Here is a 15,435-nt window from a genome sequence, read left to right on the forward strand (position 1 = left end):
GATTTCACAGCCTACTATAACAGGAGTTCTCATTTTATGGTTAATTAGGCTGTAACAATTACATTTGTAGAAGTGGGGGTGGTCTGCGGAAGCTTAGTAGAGCGGCATGCAAACAGCGATAGCTTTGAGTGGGCGTCTTCGACGTTGAGGAATAATTACACGAGGATAAAGCATGGTTATTTAATATTGACAGGAAAAGTATAAATAGTAAAAAAACAGTCCACATGAAAATGAGACTTGTTGGTCAGTCTCTGGTTGCTCTGGATTCAGAGTCAGACGAATGTCTTCCCTGACCAGCTGCAGTCTTAGTTCCTGTTTGAGAGCGAGTCTGAGCCAGCTCCTCTCGCTCTCCCTCTGCTCTTCATCAGCTGGCTCCTTTGGGTGACATGGCAGGCTGCCACCCGTCCCCCAGCTCCCGACAGGAACAGAACTGGGCCTTGGGCCACTCCTTTCAATGGGGCGCCCCGAGAGCTCCGTCTGACCTCCTCCATCCCGAGCTGCTGCTGTCGCGCACAGCTACGCTGCAGAGGAGACAAGACCACAGGAGACACAGGCGTGAGAAGACATGCAAGAGGTACAGTCTGGCATAAAAAGGGACATATATTTTTTCACACACTGGCTGAATTAAAGTAAGGTCACTTTCCTGCCGGCACAGCTCTTCAACAGTAGCTTAGCAACATTTCAATGAGTGAGACTTAATTACTGGCAAGACAGGTGAAGTAGGGTTAGTGCATTCGAATTTCAATCATCAGCTAATGTGGTCACAGGCTGTGAGTATTTTAGAGCAGCTTCAAAGATAAAAGCAAGAGCCAGACCTATCTTTCATAATTCAAGGTTTCTGTACAGTCTGGACGTGAAGCAAACGAAATGACAGGTTTTCAGAGAAACTATTAAAAAGTCCCTGTGTTGCTTTATTGCAGCAAAGCAGACTGTGGTCTTATTAAACCCTTTCTTCCAACAAGAGTATGAAATTGCCTAAGATGGTTTATCATCAAACTTCTCTCTACGACAGGATTCACGGCAGGTTCTCAGAGTCTGACCACACAGCATTACTTTTCCAGCCACCATTTGGACTTCTACCGCCTTCAAGGCACAGGCAGGACATGATGAGAAATCCCTCTCTGGCCCTGCTGGTTCTATTTTGGAAATGGCCCGAGTCTTCGCGTTGTTGTTTTCCTTCTGTCAGCGAGGCCTGAGCCACAGATCCTCATTAGTCACCTTCCCTGAGACGGCGCTGACGCTCGGTCGCTGGAGGCCACACGCCAGTTCACACACGCTGCCGTGAGTGAGGCGACTTACAGGAGCGGGGCAGTCGTCAGAGCCCACGGACCACTGAATTATCAGGAATTACCATGAATGGCTGAGAGGCCCTAAGGTGTCTGCAGAGGTTCCTTGTACAGTGGTCTTTGGGAGAAACGGAAAGGACTGTACCAGTGATTTTGAACGTTTTAGACCATTACCTACAGATTTTGAACACTTTTCATCAGAGCTCAAGATGACTAATCCATCACAGAATCGCAGCTTGTCAAGTTACTGCTGCACAAAGTATTACTTATGTTACCACTTCTCATATACGATGTACATCTCATAAATATATCTATAGCTGTTGTATATACTTCATAATTACTTCGTAATTATTGTCACCTGTACTTTGTATATTAAATACATTGTTTACTAATATAATTTATTAATTATTATGTGTATGTATGTGTATATATGTAATATTATATTTATTTATTAGTAATTGGTCTTATATTTATTGTAATGAAGTTGATTGATTATGTATATGTATGTATATGGTGCAGTTCAATGGTTATATAACAATGCAGGGACATGAAATATTGCAGTGAATCACAGGGTGATAAGGGGATAGGAGTTAATTCTTCTCCTTTTCAAACTGAACTGTGTTTATTCTTTCCTTTTTCTTTAACTCAAAATGAATAATCATTCATTCTTCTGTACAAAAGGAGAAGAGGACCCTCCACCATGGGGCTCATTCTTGAGAACTTTTCAAATATGATATAAAAAAAAAAACATGTAGACGAATGTACTTGTACATTTTCTTGCTGCATTAGCACAGAGGTAGGGAACAGCAGGACAACCTACAGTCAAATCTTCTCACCAGCACCTTTAAAGCTTGCTAATTAACACATTCAAACAAACAAGATGTAATGTGTTAATTTGCGAGCTTTAGCGCTTTTGGAGCTCTTAGAGTAACACTTCTTATTCATTTAATCTGCACAAAAAGACGTAGAGGAGGTACAGTACAGTGTGCGGCAGGGTCACATTCAGGAACACAGTGGCTCCTATGAACAGACTACAGCTAGATGTCTTCACATCCCTTCTTAAAAGCTTTTCAACCGCACTGTTAATGGGACAAAACAAATAGAGATAAAATGAATGTGGGAATGTTGTGGCTATGGTAAATATCATCAAGCCAGTGCTCAAAAGTTAATAAAATCTCTCTAGCAGCATTTTTAACACTCACATTAACACATTCAAAACGAGCATGATGCAACGTGTTCATTTGGAATTTCTGGATGGGACTAGTTGCCAGGCAACCGCCAAAGTCTCCAAGAACTTGGTGCTTCCTGTTTACCGTTTTGAGGCTGGATGTTGGCACTCCTTACCCTTTCTCCGTCTACAATCTTCAGGCTAAACTTAAAGCTAACGGGCTGCTGCAATGAAAAGGTCTTATTTTCTAGGAACTTATTACAGAAAAGCCTTTCAAACACTCCGGGAATGGATTAAAAAGAGCACAAAATTTCATTATGAACACACATAATGACAATAAATGATTCTTAAATCTTGAATGTAATTTGTGAATCTTATTTTGGATGGGACCAGTTGCCAGGCAAAGAGCGGAGACTTCAGGGATGGTTCCAGTTTGTGTCTGGCGACTGGATGTTCTCATCTCACCACAAATCCACGACCTCTTTGTTTCCTCCCTGTTCTGCTCTGATAAAACCTAAAAGCTGAGCTGACGCGCTGTTGGTAAAAACTGATGATAAAGAAGTCTCATTTGTTCTCTGTAAGTTTAAGGTGTATGGAAGCGGGATGAGACGAAAGGTCGCCGCTGGCTGCCCGGTAGACCTTGCTCTGCAGACGGCGGGAGCGAGAAACACGAGCAGCATCTACTTTGTGGGCTGACGCGTCTAAAACCCCGGCAGTACAGTCTTTCCAAAATGAAGACAAGTATATGGAGGGACCAACCTGAGGCTCGGTGCCGCTCGGTGCCACTTCAGCAGACCGTCCGTCTCGGGGCTCTCAGTGACCGATAGCTGTGCCTGAAGGAAGGACAAACCCCAAATCAATACCTTGTCAAAAAACACAGGGAGAAATTTGAGACAGAAGTCATGCAACGTCTACAGGAGAAGATATGCTCATGCAACTCAAGCTTTCGTTTTTTTTGACAACTCTGTACAGGCAGAACCTTTTAAATATTACAGTATGCAACCTTTACTTGGCAAATAAAAAAAGTTAACAGCAGCTCAACTGTACAGTAGATATTGATATAGATTTGGCTTTGTTCATTTTAGCAAGAGTTGCATTAACACTATCCTATTATATTTTGTTAGTACACAGAACAGTTATTTTGGTACATAAAATTCACTACTGTATGATATTGGAAGTTACGTTTTTCTTACTTTTGAGTTGATTCTTTTTTCTTTTTTTTGCCATGACTGTAATAATATTTTAAGAAAGTGTACGCATTTACCAGCAAGTTTATGTCAAAGGATAAACACACTACGAAATTAAACATTTAGGGTTAGGTTACCTTTACAGTGGAGTTCTCTAGGTTATAACCATCCTCTCCATTGCACTGCCATTACTCTGTACTAAAGTAGCCATCGCGCCAGCGTCATTCATGACAATGAAGCCTAGACCTGAATGGTGGTTTGAATTCAGTTAATTTTCAGATGCTATAAAAGCAATTCTCATTAACGATTACGACCACAGGTAAGAGGATTGAAAAAGTCTTATACATACCCAGGCATTCAATGCTTTAGAACTCTATACACATTAGGAAGCTATCCAGGTTATTTTAGAGGTCTTACCTCTGGGTCCTTTTTAAAAAGTATAGAAAGAGAGAGAAAGAATAAGTTGTGCTCTTTTGATAATCAATCAAGACAGCATTTAGTAGGGTTAAAGTCTTCAGACGTCAATACATTCATTTAGATTTAAAATGCGCTTTTGAATGAGAAACAAAGGAAAACACCTACATCTGACTGCTCAAGGTTGTTTAAAAAAGGCCATTTCAGAATTTTACTAGGACAGGAAACAAATAAAGCAAGTTAAGTTTCATAAAAAACAAACTAAGCTTTATTGACAAACTGCTGCAAAACATCTTTTGGACAGATTTAGTAACCTATTTAGGCAAGCTTACACATGTAGCATAATGCATTTTATGGAGAGGGTACAGATACTAGTGGCAGAATAAGTACAGTTAGGATGTTTTAAAATATGTACAAGAGTTCGGATTGAGCTGCAGGATCCCTTCTCTATAGAAAGAGAAGACCCATGTGGAGATTTTTGTCCCAATCCTTCGTGGTGTATTTTGTGCATGCAGTTTATATAGAATCAGATCACAAATGAAGACCTGAACTGTTTTTAGCATAACAGGAGGCCATATCAGGGCCATGTTCTCATTAAACAAACATTTTGTCTTCAGAGACTTAAAATTAATTTTTAACAAGTGAAACAAATTGAGGATATGAGGACAGTCCATCTCAACAGTGTCTATTAGGGCTATATTTCAAAACTCTAAGTACAATGACAAATATTGCTGCCTAAGTCTAAATGGACAACGTTTTAGAACTATTTAAAAAACAAAATATAATCAAGAATGAATTGTACTGATTCCATTAACATTGATTTAGCCTTCACTTAATTTAAGATTGTTTTTTTTGTTTCTATATGACATAATTGAAAGTTTAAAAGGTCTTTTATTTGGCTATATTAACAGAATTTTGAAATGTAGCCTAAATGGGAATCTGCAACTGACCCTCAACAGATCTTTATATTTAAAAACAATTAAAATGAACTTCTTAGACAAGTGCATAATGAGCCACTATTTCCACTAGAAATGACTAGTTTCAAACAGGTAAAAACGTAACGGATCAACAATGCAAAAAAGCCAGAGGGCGGGTAAAAATGATCAGAGAAAAATACAGCAAAATGAACAAAAACTCAAATGAAAAAGAACAAAAAAGGGTGCCAACTTCTCCTCTCGGACCCATCTAAAAGCTTTGGTTGGATGGGTGGTTGGTTGGTGCGACAAAGTAGGGGTGAGGGAGGGAGTTCACTGTCAAATCTCAAAAAACAGGTCCGATTTTCAGTTCCCAATTTGCTCTCTTGTATAAAGTCCAGTGTAGGAAAAGACCAAACCAAAGACAAAACGGACAATTACTTTTGTCGGGCTTCTTAAAGCGAGAGCTGCCATGGTAGACAGTCGGTTGTCAAGGCGACACTGCTTCAGTACTGTCGGTATGGGTGCTCCCGGTAAGGCGTCTTGGCACCTCTAGTGGGGGGAAGGGCCTTCCCTGGAGCTGCTCGCTGGGTGCCGTTCCAATCATCCTGGCCTGGACAGCAACATAAATACAAAAAACCTCAATGTGGATTAAAACCTTTTCAAGTTTTCCACCACACGTCCTATTGAGCTCAGTTTGCATTCAGTGTCCACTATCTTGCAAACACACTGCTCCACAGTGCAGCTTTAAATTTTTAATCTGATGCCCAGTTTGAATAGAACTACTGCTCCAACAGAAAAGACACACATGGTGGGTCACGAATTAAAAAATTCAAGGCCCATTATAAAATCAATCAACCAATCAATAAATGAAAAGTGATTAAAAACACGCTTTGGGGAACATACATTTTTCAAGCAACCAATCAAAAACATACACATATACACACTGATATTTTCAACGAGATAAATCAGGTCTTCTCTGCTCACGGTTAACAGAATTAAAGAATTCCTCACCATATGACTCGTACGACTCGGTGGTCTCTCCGTGTCCGTAGTCATAATATTCTGGTTCTCTGGTGGTCAGAAACAGGGAGAAAATTCACTTTTTATCTTTGAAAACATCAAGTAGCTGCTGACTGTAATGTCTAGGGGGATGATAATTGGCTTCCATGAATAACATCAAAGCCTGGCTCTCTAGTATTGAACATCTGAGTCCAGGCTAGTCCTGCTAAATAGCACGGCCATCCAAACCGTGAAACACTAAGCAGTGAATTTGTGCAGAGTGGCTAAAAAGCATCTTTTCTGCTCTCAAATCCTATTTCAAGTGAAACTTGCGACTAGGCGATGTGTGTGCACTTTGTGAGGAGCAGGTGAAAACCAAAGAGACGCCTGATTCACTCACGCCTGCGGCTGACTGTAATAGCTGTCGTATGACTCGTAGGCCGTGTCTGTGTAGCTCTCATCGTAGCCCTGGAGAGGGAAGGAAACAGAGAAACAGAGTGAGATTTAAGGAGAGGCTGGTTCATGAATCATGAATGTCAAGATGTCTCTAAAGTACTACACTTGTACTGAAGCAGACATGCACCCCTTATGTCTCGAGCATCTGAAATCACTTATTTCTGCGATGACGGACGAGCAACTCAAAGCTAACAGGGTGCCAAGGAAATCTTATTCAGAGGAGACATGTGTTGGAGATCAGATTTATCTACATCAAACCTGAAAGCATCATGTCTGGTCAGGACGATAAATCTCTTGGCCATTTAACTACACATTCCTCCTAATTAACGCTTCACATGACAACAATTTAAGCCTAATAACTAAAGATACTTCAGCAGCTGTACTTACATATTCCTCATAGCCCTCGCTGGCTGCTCCGGGGGTATGCTGGTGAGGAGGTGGTGCCATCCTCTGGGGTGGTCCACCAGCTGGGAGTCTGGCACGGGGTGCCACAGCTCCCCTGGCAGGTGCTGCGGGAGGTCCTCCTCTTCCTGCTGGGGCGCCCCTCACTGCGCCACCTCTGGCTGGGCCGCCTCGGCTCACACCTCCCCTGACGGCAGCACCGCGGGGAGGCATTCCCCTACCCCTGGAGAAAAAAAAAAAAAAACAGAGTTAAGATACTGTGGCCTTCTGCAAAAAGCAACGGATCAACATGTTGGGAAACACATTTAAGAGAAGATCGCTACCACTCATAGCTGCGGCTACAGCAGCCGGCCAGTTAGCGTTAGCTGAGCTGAGCTTAAAGACCAGAATTAGGTTAAATGTCCTAGTATAATCAGGCTGTTTCAGTGTGATTATGCTACGGTTTATAGCTCAATTTGTACCATACAAACATTGTCAAGATCAAGAATGTAAACGGGGTCAATAAGGTCTTTGAAAAAAAAAAGATTTGCCTAAAAATAACATGTACTGACAATTTTTGTATTGTATGGAAATCTTTGTATTGTAGTTTAAATTTCTTGGTCCTATTTCTCACAACAGGCAGTTTACAGTACATAACATATATACTCTGTTCCCTTCAGTACCTTCTGTCAATACACACCTACATAGATAAAGTAAAAGACGAACAGCGGCGTCTTTGTATTGTGTCAGTGACCCAGCAGCTGTAATAAGAAACTATGTATGTGTGTGATTACACCCCCTCACCTGTGTGCTCCGGCAGGAGGGCCTCCACGGCCCCTGACCGGCAGGCCCCCTCGGCCTCGGGCTCCGTGCTCCTGGCCTCCATTCAGGTAGCTCATCTCCATGAACTGCTCTTGGCAGATATCATCCATCATGTCCTACACGCACACAGAGGAAGAAAATAAAAAGAGCAGAGCGATGGTGAGAAACAAGACCATGCGACAAGGAAAAAGTGAAGGTGGAAACATGAAAGCAAGAGACAGAAAAAGAAAAGGATGCAGTGAGGAAAGGGGGATGGGGAACAGAGGAGAGAAACAATTACTGAGCTGTTTAAAACATGGCATCCCCACCTAATGGCTCACAGAGAGAGTGGAAGAAAAAGTCTCAGTGCCAGTGACTCAGAGTGTTAAAGAGAAGGGGGGCTGTGGTTGTGGGAGGCTGGAAAGCATCCATCCTCACTCCCTGCCTTCCTGCGTCTCTCCATCATGCACAAAATGTAAATCACTTTCTTCCTGCTCTTCTCAACAAGTCTGGTGTAACTGCATGAGCGGTTACCTTATTTTATCTTCGAAAACAATAAGTTGGGGTGGATTAGTGAAGCTGCCTGTCTGAGCAGCACAAATCCCGCAACACAATCCGCAGCCTTTCTTCAGGGAGCAATCACATAAGCTGCACTGTGACCCAATCAATTCTCTTTCATATATCAGTCCCCGACTGGAACGGTGACAGAGCTCTAACGCTGGCAAAAGGGGAAAAAGACATCTATGAGGATATGCAGTCCAGATGTCAGATTTTCATTTATGAGATGCAAAAGCAGCCAAACCCAAAGCCACTGGAACAATTACAAATTCATCTGAAGGTGGAAGCACTGCGGCTGCAGCAACATCGGACGAGCAAATGAGGTACAATAGACTTAATTAGTCTAAATACTTCTTACCTAACTGTAGACGTTAATAAGAGAATCTTTTACACAAGCAAGGCTCTGGCTCTTGCATTTACATGCGGACATGAAAAGAAAGAACAAGATTCAAACTCTGCTCCACATACACAGCTGGCACACACACACACACACACACATACATGAAAACAAATGATTTTTTTCTAAGAACCACAGTTGTTCATTAAAATATGGCCTTGTTCCAAATCAAGGTCATCATGCTTGACAGATTATGGCCTTGAATTGTAATGACAGATTCTGTAGGGACAGCTTTTTACACAACACAGCAATACCAACATCGCAACTGGTTCGTCGGCCCATTCATCTCGCTGCTGATCCAAATGGTTCATTCTTCTGTAGCAGCCTCGACACTAATTAAAAAATGTAAGGTGCCACACAGGCCCCTGGGGCTACTGGCCCTGCTTTGAAATGTGCCATTGTTAGAGCACTATGGGCTTCAGCTGGGCTTGACAGTAGACAGCGTTGGCCTGCGTTCAAGAATCTCTCAGCAATAAAACCAATAAAGCAGGAATAGGCTGCGCAAGGTGAATATGCCCACTTATCTGTCTAGGAACTACACATCACCAGGTTCATTCTCCTTGCTCCCTGAAGAATGAGACTAAAGGCGGAGGTGCAGTGATGGGCAGGCATGAAGGGGTAGCCCGGCCGACACAATGAAAGCAACCTAATTCCTCCTCTTAAGCAACGCATGCTTTACGTGCCTGGACTGTACCATAAATGAATATGTTTTCTCAGATCCAGTCATACTGGCCCCCCTCCCAAAGCTTTGTTCAACGTAGAGATTCTGTGATTTTCTAAAAAGTAATTTCCAAGAACACTTTTACAGGTTTTCACACGTTTCCCAACCTGGGACTCTAGACAGTCCGAAAAAGGTGACAAGGAAATAATGTATTACATTAGGTATTCACACCTTCACTTCATCTGTGCCTGCAAGAGGGCTCAGAGAGGGAAAATTACTTTCTGATGTTGTTCACAGCATAAACCTCTGTGGAAAACCTGCTAACATGTGTGAGCAGGCTGTTTACATACTGAGGATCCATTCATATGTCATGCTAAATGCAGGTGAAGAAGCGTTCTAACACCAGGTGGGAACAGCTACACTTCAGACCACAGAAGGCCAGAGGCAAAGGGGCAGATGAGCATATGGCTCAATTCAGGGCTCGATTCAGAACTAAAACAATTAGTCAGTTGCCTGACTGAAATTTGGCAGCTAGCATGACAATCATTTTTTAAAGACAAAATACCACACATTCTACAATTCCAATGTTTTGGCCATTTTAGCCAGGAGCCAAAGTTCAATTTGTAGCATGGGTCAATTATAATAACATGCAAAAATTTTTGTTGCATTAACATTAGTTAAAAATCAGTGCTCGTCTCCAAGACCAAAAGCTCAAAGCTTTGTGTTTCTTTAGCTGAAAAATCAAAAGGCATCACTTTGATTTACAACTAGTTCATCAGTGTTTATTAATATTTTTACAGGCCAACTGAAGACCAACTGAATAAATGATCAACGACTTAACTGTTGTAACAGAACGCTCTACAACAGTCAGCACAGACAAATAAAAATGACAGCCAAAAAAGGATTTTAAACTCACAGGAAAGAGAAACTTCTTGACCTCCTCCATGGCATGTGCCATGCGCAGGTAAGCGTCAGGAACAGGGGCAAACACTTCGATGAATACATGCAGCTCCATCGAGAGGTGGGCGTACTTGGGCTCGCCACCTTTCCTCAGCCCCTCTTCCTGAAAAAGGGCAACATCACACAAGCGTCGGTGAGTCAAAAGATAAACAAAGTCAACTAAAAATGAAATTAATTATGCAACGTGTAGTTGCACTTCATCCACTGAAGAGGACATACGGCGTAAGTGCGGTATTCTCTTCATTTATAGCTTAATAATGACATCAATGTGGTAGATAACTGGTTTAGCAAGTTATCCTGAAGATTTCTGGAACAGAGGCGCATTGCACAGGAGCCCCCGGCTTAATGTTAATGCTCATCCAAGCAATTCTGCAAGTTGACACCATCTGGGCTCACTGTCTGCCATTCCTCTCTGGCAAAGGCCAGATGTGTTATTGTTTCAGGTACCCTTCTCACAGATGTGCGACACCAGATGTGTATGTGTGTGTACAGTACCTTAGATTTGTCTCTCATAGATCCTTTGCCCAGCACGGAGATCTTGGCCCCGGTCTCTTCCTGCAGACGTTTGATTGTGTTGCCCTGAGGTCCCAAAATCTTCCCCACGAAATTGAACTAATAGCAAAACAAAGCAGCACAAAATTAGCCTGACAATCAAAGCACAGGCGAGTTTAATATAAAGAGATTGAAGGAGCAATCACTGTCAGGGGTCTTGTTGCACATGCTGCAGACTTAAGTAGTAGATTTACCAGACAAAGTCGATATGGGCCCCAGAGGACTGTAACACCTTCAGCTACCATTCACTACAGTCATCCAAGCACTGAGCTGGAACCTACTTTTGATCAAAAGCTGCAATCTTATCCTCCTCAATCTCTGGACAAAGTAATTACCGTGTATATGATTCGTCTTATAATTAGTCATCATTGCCAAAACAGCCCCAAATGAAGTTATTCCTCCTGGACTTGTAAAAGTGTTTTCCGCGAACTGAAACGCTCATTAGCTCCGTCACCCACGACAGGGAGCAGTGATGTGCCAACTAAAACCAAATCTGGGAGATCAGACGGCTGTCGCATGCCCACAGGCCACACTCCTGCATCGCATCGATCCAACGCTTGAGACGGGCCAGATTCTATAGCTCGTTTTCTTTGCGATAAAATCTTGAAACAGTGTGGTCTTTTGTAAAGGGCAAAAAGAAAAACTAAACGCCAGAAGACAGCCAGCGCGTAAATGTTAGTGACTCAAACATGTGCATATATTTAACAGCATACAAATTATACATTATGCAGCTTGTAAAGTGTCATTTGAGTTTTACAGAACCCATTACAGCCTCGCGTGCCTCCTCCATCATAAAGGTCTCATCCTAAAATCAATGCAGCCTTATGTCTGAGCCAGATATAGATTGAACTGATACGGATGAATGCACCTGAGTCTACATGATGAAGCCGAGCAAGAGTTCGCTCTGAATGGAAACACTTACAAGCAGAGGAGTGGATCTGAACGCAGCGTGAATTACACTGAACTATAGCGTTATCCTAACCACAGTAACATTAACATTTTGATCCTTTTAGTGATATTTTAAAACATGCCAGTATCAGCTGTAATTATACTCTGGGGCTTAAAGAGCAGGGTTGAGGGAGTAATTTGAGACTCCCAGTAACCCCATGGCTTTGCGTAATTGAAATGCAGCTGCAGGATAAATTAAACCTAGAGAGGTTTACGGCAAAAAGAAAAGGACAGAATAAGGAGAAGAAAGAGGGAAAGAAGGCTCACCTTCGGGTACTGTTTGACAGGTATGAGCACTCGTTCCTTAAGTTTGATGTTCTTTGTTGTGAAAAGGTCCAGGTATGTCTCTGCCTCCTTTTTAGTCTCGCCTTTCTGGATTCTATCAATTTCTAGAAGGGGAGATATTGTTTCAGCCAACGTATTCACATAATCAAACATGAGTCAAAATGGCAAAGTGCATCATGATAATGAGGACGGTTCATGCATTCTTCCATTACTGAGAAGTCACAGGGTTTGACATCTTAAACCATCATAAGAGGAGTAAAACTTTTTTAATACAAGTTTAATTACAACATTTAATGTTTTTATCGTTTTATTGTTTAAACAATTAAACAAATCTTAACTACATTAAATATATTAAATCGAAATGCAGCTGAAACATCATCTGTGTGCACACTAGACATCGGAAAATAACCTTTTCAGGTTTACTTGGTGTGTTTTTAACTTACAATTCAGAATATCTTGGGTCACAAAACAACAAAATCCACATTAACAGAGGGTCAGGTGTTAGTGGATTCATATGAGTGTGATGCGAGTTTAGATAAAGAGAGTGCATGTGTGACTTAGACAGTCTAATGATCCACAAGGATTATAAGCACTATTTTTTGAGATCTTGAATAGAGCTGAAATAGCTCACACCAATCAAAAGGCCACTATTGCAATCCTTGATTTATGGCTCTGGGCATTTTACAAGAAACACTAAACTCATTCTCTGGTTGCAGCTTCTTCAGTATAAAGATTAGTTTCTGATCTCTGCTTTACATCATTGTAAAGTGAATTCTTTTTTGAATTCTGGGTCGTTACTCAGACAAAACAAGACACTTCACATGGGTCTCTTGGACTTAATAACGGACACATTTACACTAACTGAGATTGAAAATATTGCCAGGCTGCTGATCTAACTAAATATGGGTATCCCGAATCGCGAATTGTTCAAAATGCTATATGAAAGCAGACAGCTTTAATGATAATAAATAAATAGGAGCCATCTCCGTCCTCCTCTGCCACCAGATCCATGGGGCACAGCGGTCAATCCCCGGCGCCCAACGGCATCATCGCAGAACTCACATCTCAAACCACCGCCTCACTCCTGGCCACGACAACTGGTGAGCCTACAATGTGCAAACATGTCAGCCACATCACAGTCTACCAGCTGCAGGTGGAGGCGATGGGGGGGGGGGCGAAATCAGTTGATGTTTCAGAGAATGAACCCGTAAAGCACAACACCGCTCACACTTTATATTTCAGACTGTGCACATCCTGATAAGACAAATGCACTGACTTGACGATCACCAGAGCAACCTGAGCTGGAGCAGCTCGCAGAGCGTGGTCCACCATAAATGGGAGCACATGGTAAAACCGGTCAGTGGTGATGTTCTGATTTACTGTAGCATCACAGTGATGCTGCTGCGAATGTCTGACTAATGACTTCGCATATGGTAATTACAAGCAGATCATCTTACTTCACTTAGGAAGCCACACATTGTGCCATTACTGCATCGTCGTTTGTGTAACAGGATAAAGAGTGGTTCCGCCGGTGACTGCAGGGATATAGGGGATAACATCGGAAGCTGATTTTTTTTTTTTTTATTATTTGTCTCCTCTCCAAGCACAGCTGTAAGACAGCAGTCTGGAGTCGTCGGTGCTACAACCCTCCGTCTTGAAGACACTTCAGCAGCCCGCTGCCGGGGTACATGGAGCTCCCCGTTGCCGCTACACGGCAAAGCCGACTCTCGGCTTTAAATTATCGAGGTGACCCCGGTCTCGGATAGTGGCGCACATTTTTTGGGTGCTGCGCAACGGAGTAAATAAACAGTATCAACAGGGACTCGATGCCGAAAGCAAACGGCCGTTAGTCCGGAAACACTCTGTTGTTTTGTGTAAACTCAGCACGAGCTCTGACAGCGCCAAAAACCACGGATACGACACGTCTCACATGCACGAGGTGAAGCGGAAATTTAGATTCGAAAAAGTGCCTCTTCCTGTGTTGTTGTAATACCTTTAAGCTCGTTGTTATTTCAAATGTCACCAAAGAACTAACGTATAATAAACACACTCTTACACATATAATAATTATTTAATCGCTGGGCTACTTGGCTGTAGTGTTGCGTTTGATGGGGCAGCGCATGTCCCGTCCGCACACACATGGCGCTCCGAGCGGCGAGGGGCAACTAACGCCGCACAGCAAGAGAAAGTCGAAGCAAACGCCGTTTATCACTTAAAAACACTTTACCTGCGTTTAAAAGTTTCATGGCGTGCGTGAACGACGAGTCCAAGCTGTCCTTCTCCGCCAGGAGCTCGGGGAGGTATTTATCGTCGTTCTCCATTTTGTTGAGTTTGGGTTTCGGTGCAACACAACGCAAAACGTGAAGAAGAAAAAATCCCAACAATAATAGAAAAAAAAGTAGTCCAGTTATGTAACTACGGAGTGCCGAGTATCCTCCGTGCGGACGGCGCTTTGCATGTGGCTTTTTTTTGTTTGTTTGTTTGTTTGTTTCTGCGACGGACGAGTCCGCTACTTGGCGTCTTTCTGCTCTCCCGACCGCCTGGGCTCCCGTTTTCAGCAGCGCGGACTGGTTGGAAATGGGAGAACAAAAGGTTGAGAGACTGGAAGAACGGGCGATCCGACTCAAACCGACGGAAGTGAGCTCAGAGGGACGTAGATCTCCGGACTGGCGCCGCCTACTGTGTGCCGTGCGGATGCGCGCCGCCCCCGGTAGCGACAGTCCCCGTTAGTATCCGAGATATGGGTGTGCCCGCAGTGGAGAGCCTCGCTGCTAGCTATAATAAACACGTCCAGACTGTCGACAAGGTGCTGAAGTCTCCACTTTGACTCTGAGGGAAAGCCCCGTAGTAGAAATTACTGAAATATTCACATTTCAAGCTGCATCTGAGCCCGAGGTGCGCGTAAACACCGATAACCATATATGGCAACGTGACGTCACATTACATATTTATTGCGATGTCAGTTAACGCAACACCATACGGGGAAAACTTATTTATTTCATTATTTTCTAATGTCATGCTTAAATTAACACGAATGTAGGTAGATTAAACTCTTCAAAATATTTATTTCTTTATTTCAGATGTATTTAAAAATATTAAGAAATCACCACAAACGTATTATGATATATTCTCACCTCAACTGAACGGCATAACAGTACGAAATTAATAAAAGATAAACATGGTACATATTTTGTAATACATGATCTATTATAAATGTCAAGCACGAAAAGAAATAAAAGTTAAACACAGTTGTACATACGTTTACGCAGTTTACAGCCTAACTCTGCCATTTATTGCATTGTAATGTACTCCTGTATTAGACCTTTACACAGCAATTGAATATTAACTGCTGTGAGGAGGATAATGGCTGATGATGGCACACCCTCAGTGTTTAATTAGTATAATTTCCAGTTGAGTCGGGGTGCCTTGAACATGTGGCTGTTTCATTCGAGGCTTTCTACTGCC

General features: G+C 42.5%; 1 protein-coding gene across 3 annotated transcripts; it reads right to left on the reverse strand.

Annotated features, from left to right (window-relative positions):
- Positions 1 to 166: 166 nt before the first annotated feature.
- khdrbs1b (KH domain containing, RNA binding, signal transduction associated 1b) lies at positions 167 to 14,624 on the reverse strand. Of its 3 annotated transcripts, none has more exons than XR_007114127.1 (11): positions 14,198 to 14,624; positions 11,953 to 12,074; positions 10,681 to 10,797; positions 10,142 to 10,288; positions 7,613 to 7,746; positions 6,815 to 7,052; positions 6,372 to 6,439; positions 5,984 to 6,042; positions 5,411 to 5,582; positions 3,214 to 3,287; positions 167 to 516 (listed from the first exon to the last, which is right to left on the reverse strand). XR_007114127.1 is itself a non-coding variant. In XM_047604819.1 (9 exons), the coding sequence occupies exons 1-9, from the start codon at positions 14,289 to 14,291 to the stop codon at positions 5,476 to 5,478; spliced, it is 1,086 nt and encodes a 361-aa protein (XP_047460775.1). In that variant the 5' UTR covers positions 14,292 to 14,624; the 3' UTR covers positions 4,301 to 5,475. The 3 variants fall into 3 exon arrangements, 1 of the variants encoding a protein (XP_047460775.1); XR_007114126.1 differs by having other exon boundaries at positions 167 to 521; XM_047604819.1 differs by lacking the exons at positions 167 to 516; positions 3,214 to 3,287 and having other exon boundaries at positions 4,301 to 5,582.
- Between the last annotated feature and the right edge of the window lie 811 nt (positions 14,625 to 15,435).

Source organism: Mugil cephalus, chromosome 14 (genome assembly GCF_022458985.1).
Source record: "Mugil cephalus isolate CIBA_MC_2020 chromosome 14, CIBA_Mcephalus_1.1, whole genome shotgun sequence".
Taxonomy (NCBI): Eukaryota; Metazoa; Chordata; class Actinopteri; order Mugiliformes; family Mugilidae; genus Mugil; species Mugil cephalus.

Bases quoted from the DNA above. Each gene is read 5' to 3' on its own strand.
- khdrbs1b (XM_047604819.1), bottom strand. From the start codon at position 14,291: ATGGAGAACGACGATAAATACCTCCCCGAGCTCCTGGCGGAGAAGGAC. The intron at 10,798-11,952 runs GTGAGCCTTCTT...TTTTGCTATTAG, and splicing joins CTGTCAAACAGTACCCGAAG to TTCAATTTCGTGGGGAAGAT. The intron at 10,289-10,680 runs GTACTGTACACA...GCCCTTTTTCAG, and splicing joins CTATGAGAGACAAATCTAAG to GAAGAGGGGCTGAGGAAAGG.